At 44.4% G+C, this 26584-nt stretch overlaps 1 protein-coding gene across 6 annotated transcripts in view; it reads left to right on the top strand.

Moving 5' to 3' along the window:
* Positions 1-26584, top strand: part of PPP2R3A (protein phosphatase 2 regulatory subunit B''alpha) — a 347806-nt gene that overhangs the window by 255422 nt on the left and 65800 nt on the right. For all 6 annotated transcript variants that reach the window (XM_085882797.1, XM_085882796.1, XM_085882794.1 and 3 more), the window contains 2 exons: positions 19270-19467; positions 21687-21790. In XM_085882797.1, the coding sequence (XP_085738923.1) occupies positions 19270-19467; positions 21687-21790 (302 nt within the window). The remainder of the gene's footprint in view (positions 1-19269; positions 19468-21686; positions 21791-26584) is intronic.

Raw genomic sequence — 26584 nt, forward strand, 5'->3', positions numbered from 1 at the left:
ATTTTTAAGTGATTCTTCACCATAGAGAGATCGGGTCAAAAAACGATATATAGCACGATATCTCCAAAATGTATTGGGCCAGATATGTTCTCGTGGATTAGGCATTGTGTGGTGTTGGTATGCGCTCTGCCGAGTGCCCTTCTTGTTTGTTTTGTGATTTGTACATTATCGTCTGTCTGCGACATGTAACCCTGTTGCATTGCTAACGAGTCCACTGCACCGAAGCATTCCTGTGCTTCGCATCCCACGCCAGCTGTTCCAGCAAAGCTTTTTCAACAAAACCTCCCCAGGGCTGAAGCTGCTGTCACGGGTAGTTTGTGTTCAGGATCGAATAAACCAAATTTACATTTATTTATACTCACTTTTGGTTTATAGTGCCTGGTTTAGTTGAGCCTAATGTTTTTCCTTTTATGTGCAAGGTTTTGTTAAGTTTCTCTGATGCAGTAAAATACAACAAACATTGGCACGGTTTATTTTCTTCGACCCTGCCAGAAAGTTTATTTCTTATCAAACCGTACGTGTTTGGTATTTACAACTCCATTTTTGCCTTTGCTTGATTTATTATTCCGTGTTGTGATGTTTATGGATTATCTGACTTGATGGATGATGTAATAATTTTGCCAGATCTGCACTTGAACCACAACACAGCATTGAGGGTCAAAGATGAATTTAAGGATCTGGGAATTATAAGAGAGGTCGGACAGGGATTTGTTCTCACTCGGTGCTTGTTGGTTTGTATGGAGAGATGATAATGAGAAAGCAGCTGGGAGAAACATAAAGCACATTCAATAAATACAGACAATACCGTCTTGATAGCAGAACTGCTGCAGAAACTGATTGGTGTCGTCAAAGAAGAAAGTTGAAAATGTTTGTCTGGCCATAAACTTTAAACTAGAGCGAAGTCGATGGGGTGCCATCACAAATCCTCACGCTTCCCACCTAAAGCAATGTTGAAAGATGGCAAAAAGTTCCATCAGGAATGAACCAATGTCAAATTTTCAGTTAAAATATATATTTTTCCGTTTTGACCCCTGTGACCTTCAATGGGTCACCGGGGGTCAAATCAAAAAAAAATCGTTCTATATTTCATGCATTTCCCAATGTTGATTGTACATACAAAGTTTCATTAAAATGGGCCCCTAATTGCATTTTTTTTTTTTGGTACTTGACCTTTTGACCCTTACCCCTGCTGCTCTTGCACGTTCTTGCCATTTGGTGATCATAACTACTAAGTTGGTGAACTTCTGCACAACCGTTTAAGAGGAGATAGAGTGACGAATGGAGGGACAGACGTGCAGACGGAGCCGGTTGCAGTAACCCTCCCCTCCCCATTTTATTCAAAAAGTGTGGGGATAATTAACAAAAACTATGCTTGTAATAATGTCCAAGGTCCAGAAAGGTTTCATCAAAGTAAATGCACAAGCTCTCAAACAAGTGATATTGTTGTGGGCCAGGTATCGGCGACGGGCACGACCGCGAGTTGGAGCAGCAGAGTGGAGTCCACCGAACATCCGGAATTCAGATCGTGACCCTCGGATAACTCCGAAGGTACGGGTGGGTCCCTTACAGGACCGTGAATCGTCAATAAATCAACCGCATGGGCACAGGGTTATTTGCCAAACTTCAACATACCGGGAGGCCCACGTGGCGAACTACCGAGTATTCACACCCTCGACGGGGCTCGAACGGATGGGTACCGAGGTCCCGTCAGTCCAAATGTACTTCTACAGCAGCAACAGCCTTTTTAATCACCCAACACCCACCGTGTTAAACCAATGAAGAAAACACTGAAACAAGCTGATACATTCAACAAATGGATATTTATTTACAATACGTGGGGAAGGAACACATAAAGGGCCGAGTTATCCGACTATAAGAAATGCAGTATGTACAAGGCAAAAAGCACTTTGCAGTTCCTCCTTAAAGACCGACCCCACAGACAGATGCACACCCAAAATAAATGAAATGGACCTTCCCGCTTTGTGTGGTCTTCGACGTCCTGGATCGGCGGGACTCGAACCCGCAGCTCAATGGCGCTGCAAGCACCGGGTACGGAGGACAGTGTCAGGCTCCCGCACGCTACTCCTGCACGCGATGAGCCCAAAACCAGCAACGAGACGAGAGCCAAAAGTCCAGCAGCGACACGAGACCAGAAGACCAGCAGCGACACGAGACCAGAAGCTGCGGATACCGCGCCGTCCCATCGATCTCTTCTCTGGAGGGAGGGGCTTCTTTCTCTCACCACTCGCCTCCCCATTGGTCGGTTCCGTCAGGCGATTCGCTCGTCACACCCCGTGAATGGCCGAAAAGGGCGCCAAGTCCGCTGATTGGAATGGGGGGGGGGCGTGGCGGACCGCCCCCCCCCCAAACAGGCAGAGGAATATTATCCTGCGTGGGCTGTGCTCATTGGCCGACCGCCGGGGAACTCGCTCACATCTCCCTGATTGGGTGAGAGAGACATCAGGGTCTCGTGAACTCCACCCACGTACGTGCTGACACGCACGTGTGCAATGGTGCTGGTGGAGGATGGTGGGAAGAAGCGAAGGCAAGTGTCGTTGTAGTTATTGTTGATGTAAAAATAAAAGAAAACCCTGACTATCAAAATAACTCTGCAGCGCATGAACATTTAATTCCCATTAGACCAGGGACGGGACCCCAACTAGAAACACGTACTTATCAAAATAACTAAGCTACGGGAACAGCTGTCTGTCTGTGTGCACAAAGCTTCCAAGTTCGTAACACTACCCCCTCCCCTTTTTACAGACTCGGCCCGAGTCGTCAAATTTTCGTGTGACCAGCATGTGTAAGTTTTCCCCTTGTACATTTTACCTTCGGGTCCCTGAGTGCGGCATTTTTTCATACGTCCCAAAAATAAATAACCTAATGCGCTGCGTCACTAACTAACTCACACGGACAACTTAACTACAATTGCCGGTGCTACGACAAACAACAGGTGGGTCACACTTATTTACAATCTTAACTAATATTTACACTAACCATGCCCCAGGACCTGTGATCTGTGAAGGGAAAAAGTCATTGCAAAGTCATTGGTGCAGAACACAAAAAGAGATGGGCGCACGGGCTGTACAATGCAGTCCTCATGGTGTGGCTGCCTGCAGGGCAGTCCTTGCAAACACATGAAGGAGATGGTCCTGGCACACATGGTGATGCTGACACAGGAACGAATGCAAATAAAGGCAGCAGGTATGGGGTCATGAAAAGGCAAGCAAATGAGGCATGGCAAGGCAGATGCGGACCAGGAACTGGAGCACAAACACAGGCTGGCGTAGGAAGCTGGCCGGCCTCTGGTCTCGTTCAGTGAGGTTCTGGAGGGAGTGCGGCAGTGCCGGCCGCTCCGAAAACGGGCTCGGACCAACCCTACTGTCTCCCCCCAACCTATCACCTTTGCGTGTCTCTGTCCATGCCCACTCCCTTAATTTGCAATAACAAAACAAATTTAGACCCCTTTTAATTTTTTTCCTTCTAATTTCGTCTCCCTAACCCCCTTTCTGTCTTTGTCCGGCTAACCTATACTGTCAACCAAGCCGACTCCCAACCTCTAAGTTCCTTCCTGCAGGGAATAAGGAAGAGGCTAGCGTCCTGTCTCGAGGCCCAAACAAAGCCTAAGAATGGCCTCCCACATAATTCAGCCATCTTACCAAGGTGGGTCCAGCGGCCTACGGAGAGCGAAGGGATGGATGGTGCGAAGGGGTATATTTCCGAACTACCCTATCCTGTATTAAACTTTAAACTACCCCGGGGCTTTTCAAAACGCCTGACACTTTAAACTATCGGTTCAACAAACCATGATTCCCGTCGCCTGTGTTGGTGTCCGTTATTAATTTGGGCCCTGCCCTAAAATTTTCACTCGTGCCCTCGCACAATTTAATGGCTGGGCAGTGTGGCTCACATGGCAGGGACTCCCATCTGCCGGACTCTAACTATGGCACCCCCGGGCCCTGAGGCTGTCTCCGAGCCTACCTGCTCCCTATGGACGCGGGGGGTTGCCCTTCCTGGCATTGCCCCCCTCCGATGCCCACGTGGCATTTTGGCGCTTCGGGTCCCGTTTCCGATGGGTCGCCCGTGGCCACTACACTATCCCCGTCGCTTGGACCGTTGGCCTACTCTGGCCGACTGTCCGGTGCCCGGGGTGCCCTCTACTCGATACTCACCGGTCAACAGCCACGCTCCCAGCCGGTCCATGGACTCCTGCACCCCTCCCAATGGGTTTCGTGCCTTCTTCCCACACCAACAACAGAACGACCTCCTTTTGGTAAATTTAACTAACCCATTAACTGACATTACACTGACTCCGGGGTCACTTGAGTGGGATTCACTCCTCCCCCCACTCATTCATTCGCACCATGCATTCCACATTCGCTCCATTCACACACTTGGGCCCGCTGTCCCATACTCACTCATCACACATTTTCCATTTTCCAATTCACTCCACACTCCAACACTGCCATTCTGCTAACTAAATCCCCCTAACTAACTCGTGCTCCCTCGTCGTTCCTTATTTTAATGCAGGTTCCATTTCATTCCATCACTAAGCTACGTCCCCACTACACATTCCATGTCTGTCCATGTCTCCCAAATCCATTTCCCATTTCTAAATCTAAATCTACATTCCCACTAACTAGTCCACAGGTCCCATGGAGGACAGCTCATGCCCCCATGAGGCCGGTCTAACTAAGCTAAACCCATCCTGCTAACTAGTGCTTCCTTTGCCCAAACACCGGGCTGTGTACTTGGAGTGAGTCTTTTTTTTTTTTTTGCACCGCCAATGCGGCGGTTTACGGCTTGCCGGTTCGTCCCTTCCATCAGGCGATACGTGCAGGCTTATCGTCGCCCTGCGCATCACAAACAGCGCTCGCTTTCGAGGGATTCCCCACGCGAGCCAACGTGTGCAGCTCACCTGCAACTCGCGCTGGGAGATCCGGGCCGATGACGTCACCTTTGCACCGAACCTGTGCGGTTTTCCGTGCAGGCCAGCATGAGCATATCATCCCGGAAACCCGCTCCGCGCGTTCCGTGAACAGAACACGCGGCATGCAGCACGTGGAGCTTCGCATACGTGCTCGCATGTGGACCCCTGTTTGCCGAATTCAACAAACACTCGCCTACATTTTAACCGTCCGCGTGACGGTCTCTTTCGAAACGCGGGACGTTCCCGCACCAGAATCCCTCCACGTAGTCGTGCGCGCGAGAGCTGTTCGCGAAATGCTGAACGGCCTCGTACGCGGCGTCTCGCGGGACCGGCGTGGTTAAGGCCCGGTCACACCTTGACGTTTTAGCCAGCGATGGCAACGTATTAAAATGTATCTAAAACGCTAGCTTACGTTGAACTTTTGATGTTTTTTTTTTTAAAGATTCGGACGTATTCATAGCGACTTGGTCTTATGTATAACGCATTGGTAACGGACACAGAACGTTTTGTTGTGTTATAGATAACTTATACCAACGAATGCTGAACCTGTTGTCGGCCTACACAACCGATGCCCAACGATAGTCTAACTTAGGCATAGCGCGTTGCACGCATCGCCGACGATGTCGTGACGTAGCCTATTAAAAGGCTGACGCATAACGATTCGAATCATAACTGCCGTAGAAATGGAAGTGTCAACATCACGGTCACACCTTGGCGATCTTGCCAACGTATGCCGACCGAAGAAAAATGTGTCTAAAACGTTGGGGCACGTCAAATACGGTATGAGTAAGTTTGGTATACGTGAGTAGAACGCTAAAGTACGCTATCATACGTCGTAGTAAGTAGAGTACGTCAAGAAATTTTAAACATGTTCAAAATTTTACGACGTACTTGGCGTATGACACACGTTCCGCATGCTATGGGGATAAGTTTTACACACGATATGTGGACGCTTACACACGTCCACAAAGGCTACTTATAAGCTACTCATAAGTCGCAACACGTCGCGGTAATGTCTTTTTTACGCGAAACTTATTTCTAACTTATGTTTGACGTGCTTTGAACCAATTCTTTACGTAGTCCCAACACACATCGACGTATGCAGACGTATTCCAATGACGTCTTCCGGTTGACAAAAAAAAAAAATTACGTGTTTCTAGCTTACAACTGCCATATCAAGACGTGTTCCCAGCGATTTTGGGAATTGGTATATAAAAATGCTGCTCATAAAAGGGGAACCCAACAGTGTTTTTGAGTCCTTTTTGAGTCGATGTCCATGTCAGCAGTAACAGTATCAGTATTAGTATTAGTATTAGTAGTAGTTTGTTCATGTTGGCAGTAGTAGGTGAGTGTGAGGGGGAGGGTGTGGGTTATGATGGATCGTCCTTGCGTTTAACGATTTAAATGATAAACTCAACGATTTAAATGGCTGCTTCTCCACTATTGAAAGTAGACGCTTGCGCTCAACAATTGGATTTTTTTACACTCAACGACTTTTAAACGGTACCACTCAGATATTTTCATTGTTTACAATGAACGATTTAAATTTCTGTCACTCGCCTTTGTTTTTTGACGCTGGGGTTTGGAAATTTGAAGCATTTCGTCTGAACGTGTTAAAACGCTCAAACTCGACTATTTTAAATAGACGCTGCCGATGGACAATTGGAATCATAGCCAAGCTCGACATCGAAGTGTGAACATCCTCGTCATGCCGAAGAAAAGTTTGAAGAATGCTGCAAATAAGTGTCCTGGCCGTGGCCGTGGACACTGACGCAAGGACGATCCATTATACCGACGTCTTTCAGCCTATGAGTAACTTAAAAGTAACGTCTGTCGATGTGTGGCAGCGATCGCGTAACGTGCCAACAACACGTTAATCATAGGTTAGAAATAAGTTTTGGGTACGCTAGACATTACCTCGGCGTGTCTCAACTTATGATTAACTTACAAGTAGCATGTGTTGACGTCTGTCAACGATCGCAGACCGTGCATACAACTTGTGGCCAGCGTAACAGAACGTGTGAGTCATACGCCGGCATACGTCGTGAAATTTCAAGCATGAAAAAATTTGAGGACAACCAAAAAGTACAACGTTTAAAGCCAACGTACAACGACGTATGGCAGTGTTTTTCAGCATGCTCTCAATGTTATCAAAACTTACCCATAACGTATTCAACGTGTGCCAGCGTTTTAGAAAAAAAATTCAAAAATCGGCATACGTTGGCTAAAACATCAAGGTGTTTTAGGTGTTTACCCATTGGGCCTTTACCAAAATAACTTTACACGGCGCAGAAGGCTCGTCACCCCCATCTCCCGTCTGGATCGGTCCATCGTCCATTTTCATGCACGCACTCACACACACCATGACACTCGCATTCTGCACACCTTTTGACACATTTCATCACCCTCGTACCACTCATACTCTTAAGCACACACCGGGACATTCATATCGGGGATTCATGCTACCACAAGCAATCCCGGGGTTTCCATACCCCCGAAGCTCCACGTGTACCCGTTCACATCAGACATCCCCTCAACCTCGCACGGCTCGACCGGACTCACCTCGTCGCGATCTGCTTTAAGGGAGCATACCCTCTCCCTTTGTTCCTTAAGGAGGCCATCCTGATGCTCGCACCGGGTCACGAAACATTCCACCAGGTCAACCCCGTTGTCCCCTCTTAGATATACCTGTGTGTGCTCGTCTTTTACTTTATTTAATTCGTTCCCCTTTTTTGCTTCCTGCGTCTCCTTCTTTATTTCTGACTCCTCTCTTGTCTCCACTACTTCTTCCGTCATCCCTTTTGTCTCTGTTAATCTCCCCGTCTCCGTCACCCCTTTTAATTTTTCCGTCATCCCCTCGTGTCTCACCCTACACGTTTCCCCTATTATTGTCGTGGTGTCGCTCGTCCCCTCGACCTTACCTGTCTCCATCACGGGCCCGACAGCTGTTACACTCCCTCTCGTCGGTTCGGTCGTTCCACCATGTGGTGCCGCCATGATGCCTTTTATGCCTGTCCTCATTGCCTCTTGCCCCACCTGGAGATCCAACCCCATGCTCTGCATCTCCCCTCGCTGCGTTCGCTTATCGCCCCTCAGTGCCTGCACATTTCCATCCATTTGTTGTGCATCTCTCCTCATTGTTTGCATATCACCCCTCATCAGCATTGGTATTTCCCCCAACTGGTCCAAGTTAAATGTCCTTGACTGAGCCGATTCGCTTCGTTCGGGGTTGGATCCGCCAAGGGTCAGGAGGGAAATTTGACGGGGGGGGGGGGTGTCATACGCCGCCCCTGCACCCCTTACGGACTCTGAGCTTGGTTGCGGGGGCACGTCTTCTTGCATGGGAGTGGGGTCCTGGACCATAAGTTCCTTTACACTACTACCACTACCCACCTGCTTCATCCCATCTTGGTTAGGCATGTTGCGTGTTGGGAATAAAATTTCACTCGCTCGCAATTTGGGGAACTGAATCCCCTGATCCAAATCCTGTGAATTTCTCGACGGAGGCCAAGGGGCCGAATCACACTCCTGACTACCAATTGTTGTGGGCCGGGTATCGCGACGGGCACGACCGCTAGTTGGAGCAGCAGAGTTGACTCCACCGAACACCCGGAATTCAGATCGTTACCCTAGGATAACTCCGAAGGTACGGGTCCCTTGCAGTACCATGAATAGTCAATAAATCAACTGCGTGGGCACGGTTATTTGCCAAACTTCAAAATACCAAGAGGCCCACGTGACGAACTACCGAGTATTCACACCCTCGACGGGGCCCAAACGGGACGAGTCATCACCGTGCTTGACCCGTGCGTAACCCAAGCGGATGGTTACCGAGGTCCCATCGGTCAAATGTACTTCTACAGCAGCAATGGCCTTTGTAATCACCCAACACACACCATGTTAAACCAATGAAGAAAACACAGAAACGAGCTGATACATTCAACAAATGGATATTTGTTTACAATATGTGGGGAAGGAACACATAAAGGGCAGAGTTATCCGACTATAAGAAATGCAGTATATACAAGGCAAAAAGCACTTAACAGTTCCTACTTAAAGACTGGCTCACAGACAGACGCACACCCAAAAGAAATGAAATGGACCTTCCCGCCTCGTGCGGTCTTCAACGTCCTGGATCGGCGGGACTCAAACCCGTAGCTCAATGCCGCTGCAAGCGCCGGGTAAGGAGGACAGCGTCGGGCTCCCACACGCTCCTCCTGCACACGACAAGCCCAAAGCCAGTGACGAGACGAGAGCCAGAAGACCAGCAGCGACACGAGACTAGAAGACCAGCAGCGACACGAGACCAGAAGCCCAGCAGCGACACGAGACCAGAAAACCACCAGCGAACCTAGACCAGCAGCTTCAGACACCACGCCGTCCCGTCTATCTCTTCTCTGGAGGGAGGGGCTTCTTCCTCTCACCACTCGCCCTCCCCATTGGTCGGTTCCGTCGTGCGATTCGCTCGTCACCCCCGTGAATGGCCGAAAGGGGTGCCATGTCCGCTGATTGAACCGGGGAGGGGTGGGGGGGGCGTGACGGCCGTCGCGGCAGACCGCCCCCCAAACAGGCAGAGGAATATTATCCTGCGTGGGCTGTGCTCATTGGCCGACCGCCGGGGAACTCGCTCGCATCTCTCTGATTGGGCGAGAGAGACATCAGGGTCTCGTGACTCCGCCCACGTACGTGCTGACAAGCACGAATGCAATGGAGGATGGTGGGAGGAAGCGAAGGCAGGTGTCGTAGTTATTGTTGATGTAAAAATAAAAGAAAATCCTGACTATCAAAATATCTCCGCAGCGCATGAATATTTAATTACCATTAGACCAGGGACGGGACCCTAACTAGAAACACGTACTTATCAAAATAACTAAGCTACGGGGACAGCTGTCTGTCTGTGTGCACAAGGCTTCCAAATTCGTTACGATATATTGGTTCACGAAAAAATATTTTCACGAAAAAAATAATTGGTTCTCGAAAAAATATTTTCACGAAAAAAATAAGTGACCACTATATTCGTTATTGTTGTGTGTCTGTCTGTCTGTCTGTCTGTCTGTCCCGAGCATAGCTCCGTGGGTTTTGATCCGATCCTGACAATTTTGGTGGGAGGTTTGTATCATGATCTAGTTGTGTTTTCCTGAAAATGGGCATGGTGCGCCCATTATGGGCGGACCCACGCCCAAAAAACGTGTTTTTAGGGGGTAGCCGATTTCAATTTGCATCTTCTCCTAGGGGTTTGTCGAATCTGACGGGTTTTGGTATTTGGTTAGCCCAATGGCACCTGCATAGCCCCACGGAGCTCGATTTTTCATTTTCGTCCCAAGGTCAAGGTCACAAGGTCACGAACTTACAAAATTGCGATTTTGACATAAAAATCCATCTTCTCCTGGGGTTTGTCGAATCTGGCAGGTGTTTCAGTATTTGGTTAGCCCAATGGCACCTGCATAGCCCCACGGAGCTCGATTTTTCATTTTCGTCACAAGGTCAAGGTCACAAGGTCACGAACTTAGAAAATTTCGAATTTTGACATAAAAATCGTACGACCGCCCAAACTTTGAGAGCTCGGATGACAATATTTTTATGCATAATCTTGAGGTCATTCCCCACCTAAAGTCTTGAAACCATTTTGCTCTATCTCGAACACCTTGCCCGTGGCGCCCCCTTCAAGTTTGTTTTTACGCTGATTTCATCAAAGTATGGATAAACCGAGGAGTGTGAAATGCCACATAGCCTATATGACGTTATATTGTTCCTGGAATGTTCCAGAGGAAGTTTTGCACCAAAGGTCATAATCCTTGACCTTTGACCTTTAAAGGTCACAAAGGTCAAATTTTTAAAGTTGTGGGAATCGAAGCGGGTTTTCGACCTTCTTCGACGAACTAACTCCAATAAGCTATATCACGTATCCTGTTTCCTTATTTTAATGTCCACAACATTGTTTTGTGACCTTTAAAGATTATGCAAAGGTCAAATTTTTAAAGTTGTTGAACGAAACCGGGTTTTCGACATTTTGCAGCTAATAACCTGTCACTCCTACCACATCATGTTGATCATTTTAATAACTTGGTCAAACATTATCACATTGTTTCATCCTTGACTTCTGAAACAATCCACATCGTCAAATACCGCTCGTTAACCATCGTCGTCTTCAGACTTGTATTCTCATAACTTGCTTTTGGAGGGGACTCGTAAGTGTTAACCAGTGGTGGAAGATGCGAGGAAGAAATGATGACAAAGGGATAGGTATGGCAAAGACTATGCTCATTAAACAAGGCACCTGCTTTTCAACAAGAAGATAACTATTTAAACATGGCTGAGGATGTTAAAACGTTTTGTTTGGTCAGTCTTGCTTTGCGGCTGTGAATCGTGTACAGTTGGCAAAGTGATGGGAATAAAAGCTGGCAAGTACAGAGATGTGGATTCCAACCTGAGACTGCTGGAAATCAGCTGGGTTGAGAGAATGACAACTAAGGAAGTATTCCAAAGAGCATAGCAGAGTTGTCAACTTAAAACAAAGATTGCAGCAATGTGGCAGGCAAAACCTTTGGGACCTGTTTTGAGACAAACGGGTCTGGCAAATCTATGCCTTGCTCATAAATTTGAAGGCAAGAGATGTCAACCAGGAAGGCAAATGATTGAATTGAGTATGTGGACAACATCTTTGGATAGTTTGACCCTCAAACATGGACCAAGTAATGCACATTACTTAAAAGGAGGGACAGCAAGCAATGGAGATCCAAGACCATTGACCCCTTCATCAGGAATGAATCGTGAAGATGATAATGACTAATATATTCCAAGCAGGACTTCCATGAGCCATACGAGCAGTGAAGGTCTTGAAGTGGAAGTAAAGATTCCCCTATTGCTCATTATTTCCCGTACATGCTCGGCCGGCCTGTTTGTTGTGCTCATCTGAATAGATAGCTCACGATACTAACATTCCAGGTTGAAATCCCGTGTCTGTTGATTAAAATGTGTCCATTGTTACATCCACTACTGAAGGTGGACAGAGGTTATGTTTTCACCCCCTGTCTGTCTGTCTGTCTGTCTGTACATTTGTTTGTCTGTGAACAGGATATCTCAAAACGTTATGGACAGATTTGGATGAAATTTGGTGGACAGGTTGGGTTTGTGACAAGGATGAAGTGATTAGATTTTGGTGAAGATCCGGATCCGATAATTTTTTTCAAGTGATTCTTCACCATTTAGAGATGGGGCCAAAAGTGATATATGCACGATATCTCAAAAAGTTGTGGATGGATTATGACAAAACTTGGTGGATGAATTGGGCAGATGACAAGAACAAGCAAATTCTATTTTGGTGTGTGATGAGAACGAATTGTGGCAGATGTGGCCTGTCAATGGGATACAAACAATAAACTGTTCAGCTCGGTGGAGGAATACGCTCTACCCAATGTCGTTCTAGTTTACTAATGTCTGTAATTCATGTACAACTGCACTGGTGTTTGTCTGCTCATGCCCTTGTTCTGTGCATGTGATCTTGCGCATATGAGCTTTCTCCCGGTTTTGGACACTTGATAAAATACAAGAAGACGTCGCGCATAGCACGATACTTGCAAAATCCTTAAAACAAATTTGACCTCTAAAATAATTGGCTGGTTGAATTCAATGACCAAATATGCAACTCCTCTTCAAATTTCAAGTCAATCGGATGAAAATTGAGGATTTTAGAAATACCACCTTAGTTGTTGATCTTTGGTCGATGTTGACCTCTTGATCTCAAAAGCAAGAGTTTTCTTCCTTATGACAAACTCTACCATGTGGTGAAGTTTCGTGAAAATCGGTTTAAAATTGTGACCTGCAGACGATTGACAGACGGACAAACAAACAGACAGAAGAACAAAATCGACTGACCAATATATTTGAAAAATCTTAGATTTTGCAAGTAATAATCTCTCGTGTTTTCCTCTATTAAAGAGTTCATTAAAATTCCTTGTGCTGCAGCAGTGGTATATCATGTAACTTTGTTTTTCTCAACGTTTGCTCTGTTTGTCGTGCATCTGTTGCTGCATCGGTATTGACAGTCGTCAGAGTTTAGTATTCCGCACACAATTGATATTTCCATTGCCTAAATTCTACAATCAAATCCTTTCTGATTAACACGGAAAACTGTTTACAGGCCCATCTGATGATTTCATTGCCCTTGGAGTGACAAATTTTCATCCTTTTGGGGGCCGTCTATTTATTACAGACTCGTATATACCACCCGTCGCTTTGCTGAAGGGAATACTGAGATTGGATGAAAAAAAGAGAAGGGAGAGGGAGAGAGGAGGGAGGGATGAGGATTGCAGAGTCAGCGGAGAGAATGTTATGCCTCTTTATGAAAACACACACACACACACACACACACAGACACACACACACACACACACACACACACACACACACACACACACACACACACACACACACACACACACACACACACACACACACACACACACACACTAGTGCTTGGCTGTTATCGGCTATTTTTCAGGAATCACCCGGTTGTAGTCGGTGTGATTACCAACTACAGTACGTACTGTGTACAACACAAAATCCATCCATCCTCCATTGGGATCACACTCTGTATTGAGCGTTGGTGCTGCCGAAGCAGTCTCCTGAGCTATTGGGCACAATCCGAGACGGGTCACCACTCCGACGCAGGCTACCGGCAAGCTGGTACTCAATTTTTCCAACCTCGGAGGGATGACAGGCTGAGTCAACCCCACCTGGTATTAATTGAACAGCCAAGCGGGATTTGAACTCAGGACCCCCGGATCCCAAGCCCAACACTCCAGCCATTAAGCCAACACCAGGCATACCCAAAATCCTTGAGTAGAAAAACAGCATTGCATTTATATAGACATTTCAGGGAAATGGTCACGACCATTAATCTTTATAAGCCTAACCTCCTTCACCTTCGGAGGAGGAGGTAAAAATATGAAAACATAGAGGGATGGAATCCCAAAATTCATTTTTCACTCTTTTAAAGTTAATTATTGTGTGTCTGATTTTATTTTACACTGTCGAGGGACAACAGTAGCTTTCCTTTTGGATTCAGATTTTACTTTTATTATATGTGCATTTTTAACGTACACTGTACATACAACATGGAATCGCATTTTGTTTATTAACAGTAACCAGTGCATATTACGATACAACCTCGGCTGACAGAATGACCGTGAGGTACCCACACTCGCCTCGAAGCTGTCTCGCCTGGGTTTGAATCTGAACCCAGCAATAAAATGTCATCCTTGTGTTTCACAGCAGGGTGAATCATCAATGTGTGTGTCTTTCCTACGTGTTAAACTGGGCGTCCTGTCTTCCGACATTACTCTATGGACGTTAAGATCCCCACGGTGTCCTTCATGAAGAGTGGGCGAGTTATTGCCGGCACCGTGGCCAAATTGCAAATTCCTGCCCGAACTATTTTTGGGAGGTCAATGGCAAACCACCCAGTCTGAGTGGGGGAGAGGGGAGGTAGAAGGGAGTGGGGGGAAAAGAGGGAAGAAAGGATAGGATTGTGTAAGAGAGAGAGAGATGGAGATGGAGATGGAGATGGAGATGGAGATGGAGATGGAGATGGAGATGGAGATGGAGATGGAGATGGAGATGGAGATGGAGATATATATATATATATATATATATATATATATATATATATATATATATATATATATATATATATATATATATATATATATATATAACCCCATAACTCCCCGTCCGGCCCAAGTTAACCCCCCGACCCAATTTTTGGTGCCAGTCAGTTAACACCGCCAACCTTCTGGGACGCCCGAGCAGTTCCTTATTTAGAGGAGGCAGACACATTGATCGACGGAGATTTTCTTCTAAATAAACACATTTAATGAACATACACAAATATTTACAAGAAGATAATTCAAAAGGAAATGACAATAATAAATAAATAACTCCTACAGTAAAGGCCTCGCACACAGATGCAAATGCAGACAAACGGTGACACAAAGTGAAAAGAACCTTCCCCCCCCCACCCCTTTTTAAGTATATTGCTAATCAGCTTGGCTCAGAGCTGGTCCTTGTCGAACTTGGAATGGGGAGCATTTCCACCAGCATGTGCACACGCGCGCAAAATGGTGCCATCACTCGTATCCGGGCAGATGTGCGCCAGGCAATCTGCAAGCAGCTTTCCACACGAAGGCTCAAAACATGCCAGCCTTCCTCTTTCCAAGGGTGCCACCTGCCTTCTGCATTCCTAACACCGACGTCGTGTGTGTGCTCTGCCGATCTCCCGTTTTATCCAAACGGAAGCCTTCCTCAATCAACACGTGCACAAACAAGCTTGCCTGCCCTCGACCTCAATCACACCTATCTCTCTTAAGATCCACAACTTTTCCTGTGTGCTCCTTCTCACCTCCCCCCCAACCCATATCCTCTCCTGGGCATGGTCTGCTCGCCCTAAACCTGGGAAGGAGGGGCTTTCTGACCGTTTGTTGTGATTTTAGGGATGCGTTTTCCACCTTTACTGCCTGGCTTGGAATATAAAAAAACATAGGGAAAAATCACAGAGGGCAATCACGTATTGGGGAACTTATTTTTACTCCCTAGGCTAATTAACACCGCACCACCCCTCGTATGGTGGCACGTAACACTAAAGCTCACAGATTACCTAACTTAGTTACATGGAGATGCTTTCTACTCGTCCATGGATCAAGCAACTCGACACAATACTAAACTCCCTATTAAATCCTTCCATCTACCCCCACAACCGCAGCAATACTTCTGCTAGCTTTTCCCGTCACTTGGGATGTCTTCTTAGTAACCTGTATAAAGGATCACACATATATATATATATATATATATATATATATATATATATATATATATATATATATATATATATATATATATATATATATATATATATATATATATATATATATATATATATATATATATATATATATATATATATATATATATATATATATATATATATATATATATATATATATACACACACCTCAATAATGGACCATATACCTATATGTGAATCTTTCTTGTGCAGTTGATGTCACACTTCCCCCTTCACCATAATGGGGACTGAGCAACTTAAGGATCCCTTCCACCAATTCAACAGACCCATTCCAAAATATCCTTGGTTTCTGAATTAACTTGTACCAGAGCTCACACATAGTACTGTTCAATTTATCTCCCAATGGGTACCATCTTGTCAATAGCACCTTGGCTAATGCAGACATTTCCTTGTCATCGAACGTTTTTTTAATCTTTTCTCAACCTTCCAAAAATACCTGGTTTGCTAAGGTCTGTGCTGAGCCAATTGTTGAACTTATCTTCTTCGGTTGTAGAGTCATCGGAAATGCATATTCGACTGGGATTCAGTCTTGAATTATCCTGCTGGGTGCATTATTACCAAGGCATGGCTGTGCTGCTGATCGATTTCCCTTGCACATTGTCTCTGGCAAAGGATGTCAATGTCCACCAGCTACTGTTAGCAGTGAGTCCCCATTTTAATGTCTATCCATGGGATGGTGCACTTATTGTTACACCACCCTGCCTACAAAGTACCAGTCTGACAGTTTACGTTCACGTTGGGAATGGAACCCAGACTAGACTGCCCAAAGGCAAGTGGGCTTGCCTCTGCACCATCCTGTTGGTGGAGGACCTGTCTGCCAACACTGGAGTTGTTGGTGGACGTTCAACATCCCCACAGTGTCTTTCACGAATTATGGACGAGTTATCGCCGGCACCCCGAACAAATTACAAATTCCAACTACAGTCGAACATCTAGCCTGGCCAGCCGGTTATGGAAAGACTTTGGTCAGAATTGTTCCTTCGGCCGACCCTCACAAGATGGGAATAATTGGGGCTGCTCAAGGAGAAGAATAAGTTTGCATGGCCATATTGCGATTAAAATTGTTGTTGTTTTTTCACCCCATGTGTACTCGCGCGAAGCCAATTGCTTCTGTCTGTCTGCCTGTCTTTGTCTGGCAGTCAAACAAAATTCCAACCAGGAAACTTAGTGTTTTTAGGAATGTCATGAAGGACATCAACAAACAGGTACGAATAAAGAAAGAGGGTGTTCAAGAAGGTGCTTCAATGGCAGTAAAGTTTCAATTCAGTGGGTTTTTTTTTCCTACATTCTTTAAAACTTTTATTTTATTTCGATTGAATTGTTTAGTTGAACACTGTGGAACACAAAACTCATTTAGTTATGACATGGAACTGCAGACTGTGCTAAATTGTTGGGAAATGCACACGACTACACTACTCACAACCTTCAGCTGCAAAACATCATTCTTTGTTTTATAAACAGATTAAACACTCTTCAGCACTCTGTGCCATCTCCAAAAACATGGCATTGAATGATATAAACAGTTCTTCGGGCTGGCAGGATAGCATCGAGGTGTGTACACTCACCTCTGAGCTGTCTCGCTTGGGTTTGAATACCGGCCCCACTATAGACTGTCATCCTGGTGGCTCGCAGGCAAGGTGATTCATCAATTTGTTGTCCCTTGAGTGGATGTTAAACAGGCCGTCCCGTCTGCGAGAATTAGTTTATGGACGTTAAGGGTCACACGGTGTCCTTGGTGAAGAGTATGCGAGCTATTGCAGGCACCCTGAACAAATTACAAATTCCTGCTCGAACCTTCAGGGGGGGAACTGCATCAGCGGCACACCTGCACCCCCAGCAAATGACTGTACATCATGCCTCACCTTTGACGGCAGGCGTAGCAAATTACTTTTATTTAGCACACCTGTTTGAAACTGAACGCATGAAGGAAATCGTCTCGTCAAGAAAGTTGGAGCTGCAAAAAGCAGTCCCAGAGCTGAGCAGTCAGAGATGGTTTGAACAACGGAAAATTGAGTGCATAAAAGTATCCATCTGTGACTGACTCCTGATATATATTTGGGAGGTACATGTAAGGGAGGGTACCAAAAAAATTGGCCAAAAAGACGACTTGTACTTTGAAGGCAACAGGAACACCACCTCCCTAACACTGAGGATAAATACATGATGTTGGATATAAACTATATGGCAAATGATCAAGATTTGTGCCGAGGTTTTTTATGTCCCCCCCACGTGTGTGTGTGTGTGTGTGTGTGTGTGTGTGTGTGTGTGTGTGTGTGTGTGTGTGTGTGTGTGTGTGTGTGTGTGTGTGTGTGTGTGTGTGTGTGTGTGTGTGTGTGTGTGTGTGTGTGTGCTTGTTTCTGTATGCCTGAGTGCGCACTGGTCCCAAAATAGATGCAATTCCTCATTCCGTCGCTCTTGCAGAATTTCCCCCAAAAATGGTGCGACAAGTTGAACGTGTGGCGATTGATGAAACTATATTCCAAATCTTATTCCAAACGTATGTGCGCCAAAATAAACGGGGTTTCCCGTTGTGGCTGTACTCAAACCCTGTGCCCTTTTCCAAGTAAACCTTCAATTACAATGCAAACCCTTGTGATGCATGGTTAGCTTCACAAAGAAGACACTTTTATATTGTGTTGCGTTCAAGTGTGCGTGTTGATTGTTTTGTTTGTTTTTAAAGATGGGTTTTATTACCATTATTACATATTTATAACTATCACAAAAGATGAGAAAAAAATTGTCTCGGTATGATATAGGTTTTAGGAATTTAAAAATCTTTTCTTTTGCTTAATATAATGTCTAATTATTGTAATAATTTCCATCCTTTGTGGTTATGCAAGGCCAAGTAAAATAATGTACCAGTTGATTGTCCGGATTTTCTTTTTAACTCAAAATTTGATATTGGGTCATTCCTGGTGGAGCTTTTTGCCATCTTTCAACGTTACTTTGTGTGAAGCGTGGAGATTTGCGACGGCGAGCCATCGACTTTACTCTCGAGTCTAGTGTATATCTCAAACATTTCTAATGCCTTTTTGCCCCTGCTGGTATTTATTTATTTATTTATTTATTTTCCAGCTCTTGCCTCTGTGTGGCTCAGAAATCTCAGGGTGTTGCTTTTGTCACCACCCTACACGTCTCTATCTCCCTCACCTTTCCCTGACCCAAACATCTTTTCGACCTTCTCGCTCCGTTAATTCTACAACACATTCTCTCATTGCTTCTCAATCTCCTTTCTAATTCTATCCTACATCATTCCTCACTAAACACCATACTTTGACTATCCTCGCAGGCCCCCACCCTTTATCCTTCACCCATGTTCACTGTCTCCATGCCTAATCGCCTCCCTTCTCATGTGTCCATTGTTTCGTTTGCAGTTGATGTGTGTTAGAGCAGTCATGGAGATGCTCGACTGCGTGTCTCCGCGCATCTTCCCCCAAACGTCACGTCTTCTCTAACGTTCTGACTTTACCCTCTGCAGGTTCCCTCAGCTGCCAAGAAGGAGAAGACAGCAGTCCCAGCTGCTACAACTGCTAGCATCCCAAGGTTCTACTTTCCACGTGGTCGCCCAACCAGCAATGGTCCCAGTACTGACCAAGCAATTGATCACATTGAAAAGGTTTTTGCAGAGTTCCCGGATGAGCGGGCAAGCATTCAGAATATGGGCAAAGTCGCAAAGGTGAGAAACAAGATCCAGTGTAGAGTTGTATCTTTCGATATGACGATGAGTTAATTAATATTTTGGATTTTGCACCTGCCGTGAGCTGGTTGTCAGATATTTTATCACGCAAGTAACAGGTGGTTGTCAAGGCTCACTCATTCCTTTCTTGCTCCCCATTTAACTGTTGTGTTTATCGGTGTTCAAAAGGCTTTAACCGATTTTCTTTCTACAAAAGGCAGGAAGAGCAGAGAAACATGACCGAATAGCAAATTAAAATGATTTTATATTGAGAGTTCTGTTTCCGTATCAAGCATGCTTCTCTCTTTATCCCCATTTTTGGGTTACTTATTAATTTATTTGCTGTTTATTAGAATTTGTGTTTATCATCGAACTCCATAAAGTGATCTAATTGTGCAACGTAGTGTTCTAATTTTAATTTTAGTCTGTTGACAGTGGGACAAATATCAAGGGAATGAATGGACAGTAAAATAAAAGAGGAGAGGGAAGAGGGAATGAAACACTGAAATAGCCAGTAAGATGGTTGGTTTAAGAATTGGTAATGTGGGGAAGAAAGATCATGGGAGAGAATTTGTGATCATGAGAGATGTCGGTGCAGACAGGAAAAGCGAGGAGTTGTGCAGTTTGCCTGTATTTTGGAAGCTTAACCAGTTTACTGGAACAATGAGTTAGAGAGGGTTGGAGGACTGAGAAAGCAGAGGGAGCAATATTGGAAATCATACGGCAGAAAACAGAGACCGCTGACCTGCTTGCAGTGTGAGAGCAACGGACCCTGTGCATCAGCCTTGTCACGGGAGACACAGCTGTTGTCTGGGCCCAAAACACTGCCTTTGGGAACCCCAGCCTCACTGGTACAGGGGAGGAAATGGTTCCATTGATGGCAAAGCGTTGACCATGAGAGTGGAAGAAGTTAGAAATCCAGGAATGAAGGCGGCCTTGAATGCCACAGACAGAGAGCTTGGCAATCAGTTATGTTGCGGAAGTCATGCGGATCACGTGACCGGAAGTGTGTCAAATTGGCCGACTTGGTCAACTTTTGGGGAAAATCGCATTTATTCCTTTAAAAATCTTCTTCTTCAGACCCACCAGTCAGAATGCTACCAAATTTGGGTTGCAACATTAGACTAGGGTGCATATGTTAATTATATTGCAGAAGTCAGGCATATGATGTGACCGGAAATGTGTCAAAATGGCCGAATTCGTCAACTTTTCGGAAAATCGCATTCATTCCTTTTAAAATCTTCTTCTCCAGACCCAAGAGTCACAAGGCTACCAAATTGGGTTACAACATTAGGCCAGGGCCAATGAAAACCATCTTTGTCAAGCACCAGAGATATGTCCAGGGAGATGGTCATAACCTCTTGTTGAAGAATTATTGCCTCCAACCATTGCTGAGAGAAGTGCAGAAATGTGTCCAGTGTTGAGTGAACAGGACTGAATCCAAACTGGTGGTCAGAGATCAGACTCTTTGAAATCAGGAAAGACTTGGAATCTGAAGCAATGATAGATTTCATGACTTTGCTTATAATTGGAAGCAAGTTCACTGGCCTATAGTTCATAGTCTGTTTTTGCACCCTTCTTTTGAATGAGAGTGGTGTTTGTTGATGCCATAAAGAGGAAAGGTGGCCCAAGGAGAAGGATAGAATGAATGGGGCAGATAGAGGGGGAAGCAAGAATGACAGAGCAGGATTTGAGAACACGAGTCCTGATGCTATCTGGGCCTGTTGCTGAAGCGGGGTCAATGTGAGACAGAACTTGCTCTCCCTTCTTGGGTGAGAAGGATACAGAGTCCAGTCGACAGTGGGTACATTGGGTGTAAGATGGGGACAGAATGGAATGGGTTTGGTCCACAATATTTGGAGGCAAAGACAGACTTAAGATATTCTGTCTTATCTCAAGCAGATTCTGCACTCATTCCGTTTCTGGTGAGGGATGAGATGGATGGTGATCATGCACCTGACCAGGCACCTCCATGCCTCAGAGGAAGGAGACTGGTTTGAGTTCAGCCTTAATACCTGGAGGATGATGATTGCCAGGAAGTGCTTCTTTTTGTATATCTACTTAGTACATATCTTGGAGGAACAAAATGGATAATTATATTTATCCATAAGAACAGAATTTATGACTGCCCTTAAGGTCGTAATTCCAGTTTTAGATCACCAGGCTCAGAAATGCCTGTTAATCATTCCAATACACTTTCTGCCTGTTCCACCTCTCAGGCCTGTGGATGCCCCTTGTACTGGAAGTCGGCGATGTTCCACGCAGCAAGTGGCGAGCGAACGGGTTTTGTCTCTGTGCATACATTCATCGCTATGTGGCGCAAGTAAGAGCAGGGAAAGGGCTCTCCAATCCTGCGGTTAAGGCTTCAGGGATGCTCCATCCCCGAGTTAACTGACATTTATTTATTTAATGTAAAATCATCTGAAATGGCTCATAAGCATCTAATTACAATTGATTGAAAGTGAACTTGCTTGTCCATTCTTTTTTTTTTTTTTGAATGCAGGTTACTTTATCTTGTCTGCTCATTCACAATTGGTCAGGTCTGTGTTAGTATTTGAAATTTGTTTACTTAATCCCCTTGATTGTGCTTTTGCATTTTTATTTAATTGCATCATATTTTTCACAATCAAAGCCAATGTTGTATTTATGCTTCTGCTTTCGAAGTCACCGGAGGCATTTTGTTTTTGGGTTGTCCTTCCATCCGTATGTACACACATACGTTCGTCCATGAAAATTTTATCTGTTTTCTCTGAAACTGCTTATCCGATTGACACGAAATTTTCACCATAAGTGTGACTACTCATATAGAATGTTTTAATTACAATTATGATGTCATGGGTCACGTGGCACATGGCACTCAGTTGTACAATTGAGAAACCCCCTCCTCGTCCTTCCCTCTTTATGGAATGCCAATCCATGGGATTTATCCGTGCCCTTCTAGTTTATTCATGACTTAATTTATTTTTTGCTCTTCCATGTCACTGCTCTGACCAGAGGTTTAAATTTACAAGGAATTCAAGAATACAAAGAAAGGGAGCTGCAGAAAAAGCCAATTTTGTGCATGTTTGGATAACATTTGCTGCCCACCACCCACCTCCTCACCCATGCAAAAATAACAATTCTGAACCACTTATTTTCCTATCCAGTATCCACATCTATCACAAAAAAGAGAAGTGTGTGTGTCTGTAACGTTTTATTCTAAAGGGCTCCTGCTGCCATAGAATAAAAATGGTACTGATGGAAGGTCAACAAAAATTTGCATCCGTTTAACCATATAAATGCCTGTTTTATAAGGCTGGCTTTCCGGAATGAAAGAAGCAGGACCTGGAGCTTTAATGTAGCTCTTGCAATGACTAATGATATAACAGTAGGAATCCTTTGTAATAAAACGTGATGGCCACGGAAGGAGCACACAATATATATATATATATATATATATATATATATATATATATATATATATATATATATATATATATATATATATATATATATATATATATATATATATATATATATATATATATTGAGGGTAGTCAAAAAGTATCCGCAATATATTTTTATTTAAATAATACAACTACAATTGAGCATGTACAAGAGCATCATTTTTATACATGGTCCCCCTCCTTTTCAACACACTTAGCCCATCAGTTCACAAGCTTCTGTATGTCCTCAGAAAAAAAATGGTTTTGGCTGAGTAACGAGCCACACATGCACCGCTTCTCTCACTTGTTGGTCACTGGCAAAGTGGCGGCCTCCTAAAGCGTCTTTGAGTGGACCAAACAGCTGAAAGTCTGAAGAGGCCAGGTCAGGACTGTGCGGAGAATGCTCCAACACCTCAAAGTTCAATTGCCGGAGGATTTTCCACAGTATGGGTGGCAGTGTGTGGATGGGCATTGTGTCATGCAACAATGCAACACCTTTTGACAGTAGCCCTCAGTGTTTCCATCGAATAGCAGGTTTCAACTGGTCCTGGAGCTTTTCACAATAACAGACACTGTTTACCATTGTGCCCACCCTCTTGATAGTGTTTCAAAATTGGGCCTTGTGAGTTCGAGAAAAGTGGGAACATCATTTTTCTGGCCGATGGTTTTACTTTTGAACTTCTTTTGTCTGGTGATGTCGGATGTTTCCATACTCTGGTGTTTGCTCTCTGACTCGTAATGGTGGATCCACGTCTCGTCTCCAGTGACAATGCGTCTCAATAACACATTCCCTTCATGATGAAAGTGGTTCAAAAGGCTTTGGCAGATTCACACGGTTGAGCTTGGACTCTTCTGTGAGTTGTTTTGGAACCCATCTTGCAGAAACTTCATGAAGCAAAGTCTGATGTTGATGATATAATGTGCAGAACCATGACTGATGTTCAGATGTTGTGCCACTTCATCAATAGTCGACCATCGGTTATCCAGAATCATGGCGTAGACTCATTCAATGTTTTCTTCTGTTGTGGATGTGGATTGGCGTCCAGATCATTCATCAGTGACACTTGTGCGACCATTTTTTAATATGGTAATCCAATCATGCATACTCTGCTGCAGTAAAGCACTGTTCCCATATTGTGCTGAAAGTCTGTGATGCATTTCTGCCCCTTGCACACCTTCAGCTCACAAAAATCATATCACTGCACACTGCTCTTTACTGTTGCACACAAAAAACACTGTTGTAACCCTAACTGCTCTTCGTTGGTGCAAACCGACAGCGGAGCGGTCATGTTAACTCCCTTACAAGGACACAACTACGGACTGCTCAAGGTTGAAACTGCTTCACTTATTCTACTTTTACCTGCAAGTACAATAAGCAATGTCGTCAACACAACACAGTTTTTAATAAATAATTGTGGATACTTTTTGACTCACCCTTGTAGTAATACTTCTCAAAGTAATATAAAAATATATAATAGTACAAGTATGGAGCACACAAACAACAACAACCCTGCCACAAAGATGCCAACAAGAACAGCAACAACGACTACATGTTATAAAATATCCTTTTTCTGTGCGTTTAATTTACATCCATATTGAGATTCACAGATAGATATGCAATATGTTTGTGAAGTGCAACATGCTCTCTTTTCATTAAACCCATCGGCAAAGGGATGCGTAGACCAATTAATTTCCAGATTTTATGTAATAAAGAAGATTAATGAAATATAAGTTATATGATGTTGGTGCGAGAAATCTTTTCTTTTTTTAATCATCAATTTATTTTACACAATCTACCTCGCATACGATTCTTAGACATGGACCTACAGACAAATACACGAGGCACAACACAGGACTGTAAGATGAGCCAAACACAGCCACTGAGCTTGGGGGAAGTGCCGTCACTTCCCGGGGCACTCTGGGTCCCATTGACGTCACAAAAATGGCACCACCTTTCTCACCGTACTCAGCAGGGCATTTCTTAGGGAGAGATTTCCTCTTCCCCATGAAAAACAACATATGGAGATTGTCTGTGCTCTTATGAAGAAAATGCTGAATATCAAGCAAGAAAGCAGCACGTTTTAAGTCTTTGGTATGACTTGCGCTGCATTTGAACCGTCAATCTCCCAATCTCAGAGTGGACACTCCAACCATTACACCACCGAGTCAGGTTGGATCTGAAGAATTCCTTCAGCTTATTGAGTACCTCATTCATTGGCCATCATCAGCTGGGAACTGTCCATCATCGTCGTTGCAACCTTTCAATCCCAGAACCTTTCTGAACGGTAGTTATACAAGTTTACTTGTGCTCCAGAGTCATTTAATCAGGTGTGGAAGGAGAGAGGTGAGGAAGCGTGGGGAAGAGAAAGGCTTTAAAAGTGGAAAGAATGTCGTGGCTTTTCCATTAACAGAAACTAAGCATGGGTTGTATTTTGTTTGGGAAGCATTTTTTTTATCAGAGGATCATGGGCTGTATAGAGTAACTGGATAACATGAAAATGTGGATATGTGAGATAAAGTCCTGAAAAAAAATGCAAAATCTGCCACTGCAAAAAATAAAACAAAAACCGAACAAAGCAAAGATCCGCTGTCAATAGGTTCAGTGGGTGAGCAAGACCCTAATGCCGTTTTATCCAACAGGGCGGCCATAAAGTCTGGAAACACAGGTGAATATACATTCTAAATGGCTTATTGACATTACATTACAATACATATGTTCATTGACATTACATGACATGTTCAATATGTTGTCCCTCATGATAAATGCACAGTTCAATGCGCTGTGAAAAATTGTGATGAACGTGGTGCATTAATGCAGCATTTCCATCAATCCCTGCACATGCATCCATGATGCGTCGTTGAATTCTTGAATCAGCTTCCCCACTGTGCTGTGAGAGATGGCAGTTCTTCCGGGATGACATACGTTGAAGCACTCTGCTATCCATCGATATGACTAGCCCTCGCGTCCTCTCAGCAGTGTCACCTCAACGCGTTCATCTTTCATCAAGGACATCTTCAAACTGTAACAAAATGACATATTATTATCTATGTTCCCAGACTATATGGCCACCCCGTAGTGCTCGGACGTTTGGACCAACATGGCTTGCATTACTTTCCACTCTTGGATACATTCTGCGTTCGGGTTTGCCAACTGGTTGTTTGGTGTTCCAGCACTACAACATTGATCATAATCGAGGTTAAGGGAGAACGAGTCATCATCAATGCTTCAGACCAATGACACTACACTAATGCCTTTCAGAAAATGACAGGATTGAGCAAATCGGGCAAATGCAGGTTTTGTGGGATAGAAACAGAAAGTACCATTTACCTCCTCTCAGGATGTAAAAAAAAAATACCTCATGTCAGAACAGCTGTACACAGAAAGACATGACAGCGTCTGCAGAGTATTCCACTGGCGTATCTGTAAACATTTCAACATCCCGGTTCCAGAACAATCATGGAAATACAAACAAATCCGATCATTGAAAATGACTAAATCATGCTCACGTATGACAAGATGATCCCATGAAGTGTGGACATTGCAAACAAAGTATTGTGTCTGGACATGGTGCTGAAACACAAAAATAAAAAGTCGGCATTGTTGATCAAGGTTTCAGTTCCCAATGACTTTGAAGTAAATGCTTCAGAAATCAGGAAAATGACCAAATACCAGGATCTCAAAAATGAGGTCA

This window comes from Eptatretus burgeri, chromosome 5, assembly GCF_056783735.1.
Source record: "Eptatretus burgeri isolate ZD-2024b chromosome 5, Ebu_testis_v1, whole genome shotgun sequence".
NCBI lineage: Eukaryota > Metazoa > Chordata > Myxini > Myxiniformes > Myxinidae > Eptatretus > Eptatretus burgeri.